Source organism: Myotis lucifugus, unplaced genomic scaffold, assembly GCF_000147115.1.
Source record: "Myotis lucifugus unplaced genomic scaffold, Myoluc2.0 scaffold_92, whole genome shotgun sequence".
NCBI classification, from domain to species: Eukaryota; Metazoa; Chordata; class Mammalia; order Chiroptera; family Vespertilionidae; genus Myotis; species Myotis lucifugus.
Window position 1 is genome coordinate 126,002 of NW_005871140.1, and position 10,981 is coordinate 136,982.

The window sequence follows — 10,981 nt, forward strand, 5'->3', positions numbered from 1 at the left end:
ATTTTGTTCTTTAGAAATGCAAATTTGCACACTGTCTTTGTCATTATTTGGAAAATGTTTTATCAATATAAAAGAAGTCAAGCTTCCACTTAGCCCCCCCAGTGTAGTAAAAAAGAAAGTACGTATAATTTGATAATCAAATCCCAGTCTCATTTCCTTTATTTATAAAATGGAAATAACAATAGCTACCAAAAAAGACTTTGTTATTTCAGAAATCATGTATTTACAACACTTTTATATCACATGCATTGTGTGTGTATATGTAAAGCACTAGCCTAAAAACATGCTTTTAGTTAATAAAAATGTAGATACTTTGTAGAATACACTTTAGATGTTTCTTTGATTATGTAAATACAGTCTTTTCTAAAGAAAACAATAATAGTAACTATTGTTCTCTTATTACAGGCTTATGAAAAAATTGCTTATCTTCTCACTAATTTAGGTAAGTCTATTTTTCTTCACTCCTTACTAGAAGAATAGTTTATTAGGGCCTATCAGCTTATAGTTGGTTTATGTACTTTAGTATTTTTAATATCAACTTTAGTTATATAATTGTCAATAAAAGTAAAAGAAGCACCATAGGATGTTGGACCATATTGAGTAAGTATAGAGAATCAGCAAATTTGGTTCTTCCTACATTGAAATGTTCTTCTCTTCTACCTTTTCAGTTCTTTGTTTTTCCACCCAAATATTATTTTTTCAAAATATTTTACAGCATGTACACTATTTATACACTTATTTATATATTGTTCATGTATACAATTTAAAGGCAAAATAATATTAAAAAATTTATAGTGAAAACCTGTCCTTTGCCACAATACCCATTCTTATTTTTTATGTCCCCAACAGATTACATTTTACCAATTTTATCAGTTTCTTTTGTATGCCCTACCCTATTTCTAAATAACACGCGTCTACTGACATTCTTGGATTTTTCTGCTTTAGACAGCTATTGCCTTCCAATTACAAAGACAACTTAGGTCACAATGTTCCCTGCAGTGTCCTGTCTTCACATACTCCCCTATCCATCCCTGTATACACAACTGTTATTTCTCCTCCTTCCAAAGGAAGTACACATCAGCATTTTTAGCCAGATTAGTTATTGATGTCCACATCATTGTGTCTATATTTCTGTTTTCCTATCTAAGTAAAGTATGGGGGGAAAAAAGCACATTTTGCTTAATTTTATACATATTTTCTTAAGTTATCCCAAACTTTCTGCCTCAACTCTAAATTCTCTCAAAATATACTAAAAAATATCAAGAATTCTACTCATTTTATTTTCTTCTTAGAGTTATCCTTCCTGAACCCACTGTCTGTTCCAGTCTCAATGGGTTACCCTCTAGGCTTGTGGTCAGCCACATCTACTCTTGCTTTCACCAGCGCTCTGGGAATTCCTTTACCTTTATTTTTCAGTTAGATACTACTTTCAGGATATTATATCGCCATCTGTCTTGGCTTTATTTCTTGCTCCCTGGAAAGTAAATTTCTTGAAACCTTGTATGTCAAAAAGTTATTTTGTTTTCTGTATTTTAGCTTGATGTTTGATCTCCAGTTTGGGGGACAGAATTTTTATTACAGAGCTATTTGAGTAGCTATCTTTTATTGTTTGAGAATTCACCAGATCCCAGGCATTGTACTAAACACTTCTCATTCATCATTTTGTTTTATTGTAACCACATATCTATGACAGTAGGATCCTTATTTTATGGATTATGAAACAAGATAAATAAGTAGAATATAAATGCAGATGTGATACACTCCACTTGCTGGAGAAACTATATAACTCCACTGTAATATATTGCTTCTGCAATGTAGTTACAAGGACAAGTGATAATAGAAGAAAATTGTATAGAGGGGACAACTGGGCCCTAGTTCATGCTCTCGAGCTAAATGATTATATTACTAGGACATTATGTGACTATGAGCAAGTTTTCTCCTCTCCCTATTCTTTCTCCTCCTACTCCCCTTCCTTCTCTTCCCTCTGTTCCGCCTCCTCTTTATGAATCTCAATTTCCTCATTGGGAAAATGAGAATGAGAACAGATCCTATTTCATCATTGTAGATTGGCTGCCTGATACATGACAAGTGCTCAATAAATGGGAATAGCATTTCATTATCTGAGCTAAAGTATCTTCAGCTGGGTAATGAAACAATTAAACTGGATTGTCTCAAAGCATTCTTCCAGCTCTAATTACCTATATTCATTTTCTTTTAAAGAACTTATACCCAGGATGGCAGCAAATCTAAGGAAGTGGTTTTGGTACCTTAATTAATAGTATGAAACAGAACAGTTATTTGTGCTAAGAACCAGGAATTCCATAATATATACTCCTGTGAGGAAATGTCAGCTCTCCCGAGTGCTGTCACAGTGCCCACCAACCAGTCACTCTGTGGGTGCCGCACAGACCCTTCTATTTATACAGCCTACTCCCTTTGGGCTTGAAGTTCCCTGGGACCTATTCCCTCTTTATTCTGTGATTGACTCTTGCCTATATTTTGGCGTATTTTATTTTTCTTAAATTAGATCCCATCTAATTTTCTACCTTTCTTGAATTCTTCAATTATATTACAGTAATACACACACACGCGCGCGCGCACGCGTGTGTGTGTGTGTGTGTTTTCTGTCATTTATTTGGATACTGGGTAGGAGCAAAGGCTGTTCAGCTGCCATCTTCATCCAATCTCTCTCATTATCTTTTGTTTTGTTTTAAGAGTCCTAGAGCCATACCATGTGAGAGTTGACAGGGTTCTTGAAATCATCTCATGTAAATTTCTTATTTCATAGATGATAAAACTTATTGCAGAAAATATGAAGAGACCTTCCTGAGATGACCAGCAGTTGGGTGTAAAGCTGAGATAAGAACTCAGCTCTTCTGATGGGTGTAGCCCTCTTTTCTCTCTTTAAGTATTCACTAAGTCTGCACAGGAAATATTCATCCTTCAAAGAACTCTATGGACAATTTAGCTAGACAGGGTGAAAGACTGATTTAATATTTATAGTTATTTCTAAATGACAGTAACAGAGAGAATCCTGAAAAACCTGTAGATATTAATATCAGGCATCATATTTTTGGAACTGTGGGAAAAGTCTGCAGATGATCTCATTGGTACTTTTCATCAGCTCTGTACAGCAAATATTGTCATTCACATTTGACAGGCACTTTACTGAGTGCCTCACAGAACTAGCAAATGACTGAACCAGAACTTAAACATGGGCTTCTGATTCTATGTCCGCATTTCTTGTCATTCACCTCATCTGTGTAAACAAACTCTATGTTCCTTTTAGAATATCCTCGAACAGAATCTGAATGGGAAAACAGTTTTGCCCTGAAGATGTTCCTCTTCCAGTTTGTTAATTTAAACAGTTCTATCTTCTATATCGCTTTCTTTTTGGGGAGGTAAGTCAGCTTTATATACATCATCTTTATAGAGTGAAAAAGACTCTCAACAGATCCATTTCCAATTTGTTAACAAAGGTGGCACTTTCTGATCCCCAGCCATGGAAAACTGGGCTAATCAGTCTTCACATGTTTGAGTCAAAAGATTATAGAATACTACTTCCAGCTGCCACAACCAATTACAGCTGGCATAAAAGAATAAAACCTATATACCTACATGGGTTGAATTATGACTATCCTGTCATCAGTAATGTGTTTTTTTAAATAAGGAAATAAATTTTGAATAACCCTAGGTTACAGCTCCTTAGTGTGGAAACTTCTTCTACCAATCATGTTAACATTTTTTTTCTATTTTTGCTGCAAAATATGGAAACAAATCATACTAAATTACTGGTTCTAGTTTGACATATGATTAACACTACAGCCAGTGCCATGGAAGCATACTGAAGTTAGAAACATTTTAAATTAGATTATTTAGCTCTTATGTTAATATTCTTTAACTCGGTCAACCAGACATTAAAACTCTACAGGTGAAAGTGGAAAAATACATTCAGTTGGTTTCTCTGTACTTTCTCAACTCATTGGTATTGAATTCACACAGCACTTTTCTTTTTTTTAAATTTATTGTTTAAGGTATTACAAATAGTAGTACATATGTCTCCTTTTTCCCCCCATTGACCTCCCCCCGGTCTCCCCTACCCCCCCGCCCCCTGGTACTTGCCCTCACCACCCCCCACTCCAGTGTCTTGCATCTATAGGCTGTGCTTATATGCATGCATACAAGTCCTTCAGTTGATCTCTTACCAACCTCCCCAACCCTCCCCTACTTTCCCCCTGTAGTTTGACAATCTGTTTGATGCTTCTTTGCCTCTATATATTTTTGTTCAACAGTTTATAATATTCTTTATATTGTCAAGTACTTTGATGTGTAAGCTTGGCCTAAGTCAACCACTTAGGAACAAGTTGCACCAATGAACCTTTATGTCTACCCACAGATGCACTTGTGATGTATTAGATGTTCTTCAGTCAACCCACATAAATGCTAACAAATTAAAATGGCTTTTTACAGATTTGTAGGCCACCCAGGAAATTACAATAAACTCTTTAACCGGTGGAGGCTGGAGGAAGTAAGTAACCTTGTAAGGGTGGGTGTGGGGATATGCATGGATGTGGGCCAATGACTGTGGGAGGGACAGGAGAGAGAAGGTAGAAGGGATTACATTGAGGAAGCCTAAACCTTTCTAGGAACATATGCTTTATATTATAGAAAACTGGGCTCACATGCTAACCTTGTTACTTGTTAATTCATTGCCCTTCATTTAACCTCTCTGAATATCTTTCTCCTTATCTGTAAATTGGTAATAGTAATACTTAGGTTGCAAAGCTGGTTATAGATAAGAAATAATTTATGTAACCGAATTAGCACAACCCCTGTGGTAGATACTCTATAAATTATAGTTGATATTAATCAATGTTCTGTCTCCATAGCTACCCAGGTATTATTCTATTGGCCAATAGCAGACTAAGGCCATTCAAAATCCCAGGTTTTGGGGAAACCCCCAAATCTAACCTGCAGTTTTCTTTCATAGCTCAGAAGAATGACTAAATCTGCTAAAAGGCTATCCAACTATCCAATTTGGGAACTAATGCTTACTTTTTTCCAGGAGTGTCCAACTGAAGTTAGCAAGGGTTGTGTGGGGAACGGAGTGGCTATAGGCAGGTAGATCTGTATGTTTGGTGCCACCAATAATTTTGTTTGATTAGATATTCTTGTGAAATTATTAGAAGCCATTATTCTTCTTTGAAAGTCCCAAGGAAATAATTATAATACTAGTGTCAGGAAAAATGTTTTATAGCCATCTAAGACATTTTCCACCATATATATACATATGACATAGATAGAGGCCATATTTTTCAACAAAGGATTATTTTGGAAAAAAATCTGTGCAATGAAAAATTTGGGTTTGTGATAAACCTTAAAAATCCTAGAAGTATAGATATAAAAAGTATATATAATGGAAGATAAGAACTGACCCTATGAATTCAACTATACAAGCATTTATTGACACATACGATAATCAAGGCCTCTGCTGGGTAATTAATAAATATTTTGTCTTTCAAGTCTGACAGTCTATATACTAATTCTTGCCCACCCAGATGCATGATCTTAATTATTTCTGTCTCAGGTTTAGTCTTTTTAAAATTGTAATATTAATGGCTATTTTAGTAGTATTGGTGATAAGTGGATCAAATTGGATTATGCACGTAAAGCCCCTGGCACAAATAATGGGATTCATTATAAAGACAGAGAAAAAGTACTATACTACAATTTAGGATATTTCTGAATAGCTATTATAATATCTCACATAAGATTTTATGTAAATCTACATAAAATGTTAATAATGGCTAACTTTTTTTTATATATTTTTATTGATTTTTTTTACAGAGAGGAAGGGAGAGGGATAGAGAGTTAGAAACATTGATGAGAGAGAAACATCGATCAGCTGCCTCCTGCACACCCCCTACTGGGGATGTGCCCGCAACCAAGATACATGCCCTTGACTGGAATCGAACCTGGGACCCTTCAGTCTGCAGGCCGACGCTCTATCCACTGAGCCAAACCAGCTAGGGAAATAATAGCTAACTTTTATTTAGGGCTTACTATATGCCAGCATATTCCAGCAATCATTTCCAAGTGTTCTATGTACATTAATCCATTTATTTCTCACAAAAATTCTGTTATTACACTCATTTTACAGATGAGAAAACAGAAGCTTAGAAAAGTTATATAATTTGCCTCTACTGATAGAAACATTCTTATAAATTGATGAAGGCTCCCAGCTTTCTTTGGGTTGTCCATGGTCATGGAATTTTGAGTGGTGCAATGGGAATGGAAGCCTGGGTCTTCCTAAGTGTAGGCTTTTCTGAACCAGCCCCTCAAGGCAACAAACACATTTGGTAAAAAGAAGTCACCGTTAGCTTTATGTAAAAGAGCAGTGGACTAGGGTACAATGAGACTAGGGCTTTCATTCCCACACTACCAGTTACACTGCATGACCTTGGACAAGTTAATTTGCCTCTTTGAGACCACAAAAATGAAGTTTCAGCTTGCAGCTGTGATCTGTGATCTGCTTCTGTAGTTTAGTAATTATTCTGCCTCAGACATTCTACCTACCCACTTATCGTATACATGTGGCAGAGTTCAGGGGGTCCTAAAATCATCCTAGAAAGAAGGGGCATGCTTGGATGGGAAAATTGAGACTTTTTCACACAATAAAAATCACCACTGGCAAACCCTATCACTTGCTCAGATTAGGGAGTTTTAAATTACTGTGCTGAAACTGGAAAATCAGGCTCTTCCTGTCCTAATTATTTGTTCTCTTTGAAGTCCCACTGGTACCTATTTGATAGAAATAGAAACTGGATCAAAGCTGGAGAGTCTATCATCTTTATGAGCAGGACATGAACCCATTTCCAAAGAAATAGACTCATGTTTTTCTGCCCAGATGTCTTCTTAAGTGCATAGTTTACGAGCATAACACATTGATTGCACTGTTCATTGTAATCACATTTTTGTTTGTGTGGGTTTCTTTTGCTAATGTTTTTTTAAGAGGTAGAATTTTCTTTTGTTTTTTATTGAATTTATTGGGGTGACATTTATATAGGTTTCAAGTGTGCAATTCTATATAATCTGTATATTGAATTGTGTGTTCACCACCCAAATCAAATATCCTTCTATCACCATTTATTCCCCTTTTACCCTTTTCTACCTACCCTTACCCTCCTTTCTTTCTGGTAATCACCATACTGTTGTCTGTGTCTATGGGGTTTTTTTTTGTGTGTTTTTTTTTAATTTTGCTTAATCTGTTTTTTTTATTTCACCCAGTCAGTATCCATGAGTCTATTTCCATGAATTGTTTCTATTTTGTTAAGGCAGTACTACCCTGAATGTGCCCAATTTTGTCTAATGCTAACTTTTTGTTGAACATCTAAAAATGCAGAGGAACACAAGGAAAAATCTAGATCATACTGACAAACTATTTGGGGGCATGCTTTTATCACTTAAAAATGTGTTCTAATATATTTAGATATTCCCTCATCTTGAGAATGGGCTAGACTTAGTGACTTACTTCTAAAGAAAAGATTATGGAAAAAAAAATGACTAACTTTACAGTAGAAACACCTGAAAAACACTACTACATCAATCAAGTGATTAAGGTTAATAAAATATCACTAGTGACATCATGTGGAAATTATGTAGCTGCTAATGGGATTTGATGAAAATGGCACTTTACTTCTGTGATCTACCTTCATCCCTAAAACACATAACCACAGTCTCAACATATGAAAACATTAGAAAAACCCAGATTGGGGGATTTTCCCACAGGATACTAGTCCAGCAGTCCTTAAAAGTATCAAGGAATAAAAAACTCATAAACTGTCTAGATCAGAGGAGACTGGGTAGACAGGACAAATAAATTCATTGTGTATCCTGGGTCAATAGGATATACAGTGGGGCCTTGACTTAAGAGTTTAATTTGTTCCGTGACGGAGCTCGTAACTCAAATTACTCGTATGTCAAATCAATTTTCACCATTACAATGACACGTGATGCTGGGCTGATGTTGTGGCATTCACTGTGACGTTCGCTGCGCCAACTAGCGGTGGCGTATCTGAAGCTGGCTCGTAACCTGAATTTTAGCTCGCAACTCAAAGGAAAAAATCGGCAGAGAGACGGCTCATATCTCGAAAAACTCGTTAGTTGGGACACTCGTAAGTCAAGGCCCCACTGTAAATGGACAATTTAAATCTAAATCAAGTCTAGATTTTAGTTAATAGCAATGTACTAATGTTGGTGTCTTAGCTTTGACAAATATACCTTGATAGTATTAGGGGCAATGGAGGGAACACTCTGTATCACCTTTACAAATTTTCTAGAAATTTAAAGTTTTCTAACATAAAAAGGTTATTTAAAAAGAATATGTTATAAGCATTTTCCATAGAATGAAATATTTGTCTGTCTCCTGACTGTTAATAGATAGGTAGTATTCCAGAACATTTATTGAAGGTGATCATGCCTAACACAGAGCTTGGCAGATAGTATGTGCTCATTAAGAGTTATATTTGATGATATTGCTGTTATAATTTTGATTAAAATTCCAATATAGAGTAGGGGGTGGGGGGTAATGGGGGGATAAGGACACATATGTAATACCTTAATCAATAAAGAAATTAAAAAAATAAGAGGTCCAAAAGAAAAAATAAAATAAAATTCCAATATAAATCTTAAAAAACTCCCTTATCAAGTGTCCTCATCTTGAGATAGTTAGTGTGACCTGACCTAAGAATTTGCTTTACAATTTGAAGGTGGGGATGCTCGAGACAACTGAGAAAAGCGAGATCATTTCTGTTTTTGTTCTGTTTCAGTGTCATCCTAGTGGCTGTTTGATAGACCTCTGCCTCCAGATGGGTGTTATCATGTTTTTGAAGCAAATATGGAACAACTTCATGGAATTGGGATATCCGTGAGCACTTTATTTTTAAAATTGCCTTATATATAGTTACAAAAAAGATAGAGGTAGTGTGAATAGTTCTTAAGTATTTGGGCTTGGCAGTAGGTGAGGGTTCCGTTCTCGCTGTGCTTCTCACTAAATGTGTGACTGTGTGTATGTTAGTAAAATTTTCTGAGCCTCAGTTTCTGGATTTCTACAAGCGGATCAACAGCTATAGCTACCTCAAGAACAATTGTAAGAACTAAAGAAATACGAATAGATACAGAGTAACTGGTACTCTGATCAATACATTAAGACATTTGTTATTCTTAAAACATTGATAGTACAGGTTCTTGAGGATAAAAATAACTTTCTGATTTATTTTGGTTATCAAAAGACCAAGACGGTTATTGTGTAATAGAGACTCCATCTCCACACATCCCTCCCTCAAAAAATGAGTAAAACAAAGATAAATTCATGGATGGATGAGGTTTGTACTCTTTGTTACACATACACACACACACACATACACACACACACTAGAACAAGATTGATTGTGATTACATCAGATCAACACCACTTTTTTGTCCTTTTAGGTTAGTTTTAACTGTCTGAATTGCTGACATGGAAGGATCCTGAATCCCCACTCTTACATCTACTAAATAGATTATCCTACAGAATACAGTGAAACAGTGTATCTTAAACAATTTTGTATGTAAGATTTGGGGAAATCAAGATTAGAAATAAGACTATTCTGAGGAATTTCCTGACGATGAGGGAAGAACTGGTTAGCTGATAGGTGATGTAAAAATAGTTTAGGGTTAATCATCAAATTATACCATGATTCTTTCTCCCTGCTGGCCCACAAATGGCATCAGGACATTTCTCAGCAGAGACCTTGGGGCTGGAAAGGTGATATTAACCCTGAAATCAAGCATAAAGTATTGTAGTAAATTCCAAGCAGTCCTAGAGCATGGAGTATGAAATTACCGAGACCTTGTTCAAATTCCTTCTCTGTCCCTTGCTAAAAATATAACTTACTTGACCTTACTGAAATGTTATTATTTTTATTTGTAAAACTAGAGGCCCAGTGCATGAATTCATGCACAGGTGGGGTCCGGCTGGCCTGGCCCCAATTAGGACGGATTGGGGCTGGGCCTGTCAGGAGGAGGAGATGGCAGGAGGTTGGCCAGCCAGCCTGCCTGGATCAGGGCCGATCAAGGCCCCAGATCAGGGCAGGGCGGGCTAGGGGAAGGGGCTGTGGGCACTGGGCTGGCCAGCCCCGCCCCCAAATGGAGTGGGAGCAAGGTGCCAATCAGGGGCCAGCGGCCTGGGGGAGGGGCCACGGGTGGTTGGCCGGCCAGCCCTGCCCCTGATCAGGGTGGGGAAGCTGATCAGGGTTGGGGCCAGGTGGGGGGAGGGGCTTCAGGAGGTTGGCCAGCCAGCCCCACCCCCTATTGAGGTGGAGTGGCGATCAGGGGCAGGGCTGGCCAGGGGGGTGCTTCAGGCCAATCAGGGTGGTGGGGGCACATCAGGGACATGACCAGCCAATGGGAGGGGCTGCAGGAGGTTGGCTGGTCAGCCCTGTCCCCTATTGAGTTGGAGTGGTGATCAGGAGTGGGGCTGTGGGCCCATTAGGGTGGTGGGGGCCCATTAGGGGCATGGCCAGCCAGGGAGAGGGACTGCAGGAGGTTGGCTGGCCAGCCCCGCCCCCTATTGGGGTGAGGGGATGCGATTAGGGATGGGCCGGCTAGGGGGAGGAGCTGCGGGCCTATTGTGGTGGGGCAGGCTGATCAGGAGCATGGCTGGCCAGGGGGGAAGGAAGGGGGCATTTGGCTGACCAGCCCTGCTCTTGATCAGGGTGGGAGAGTCTGATCAGGGGCAGGCTGGCAGGGGGGAGGGGCCCTGAGGTTGGCCGCCGGCCCCATCCCCTGATTGGGCAGGTTAGCTGGCCACAGTGGATGTCATAGCGACTAGTTGTTAGGTCGTTATGGCCATTACGGTAGCTGCCTTTTTATATCTACACTAATAAAAGAGAAACATGGTAATTAGCGTACAGCCGCTACCCTTCCCATTGGCTAATCAGCA

General features: G+C 38.3%; 1 protein-coding gene across 1 annotated transcript in view; it reads left to right on the forward strand.

Moving 5' to 3' along the window:
• Positions 1-10,981, forward strand: part of ANO3 (anoctamin 3) — a 129,697-nt gene that overhangs the window by 102,517 nt on the left and 16,199 nt on the right. The window contains exons 15-18 of the mRNA XM_006091589.3: positions 406-442; positions 3,290-3,401; positions 4,471-4,528; positions 8,829-8,926. Of these exons, the coding sequence (XP_006091651.1) occupies positions 406-442; positions 3,290-3,401; positions 4,471-4,528; positions 8,829-8,926 (305 nt within the window). The remainder of the gene's footprint in view (positions 1-405; positions 443-3,289; positions 3,402-4,470; positions 4,529-8,828; positions 8,927-10,981) is intronic.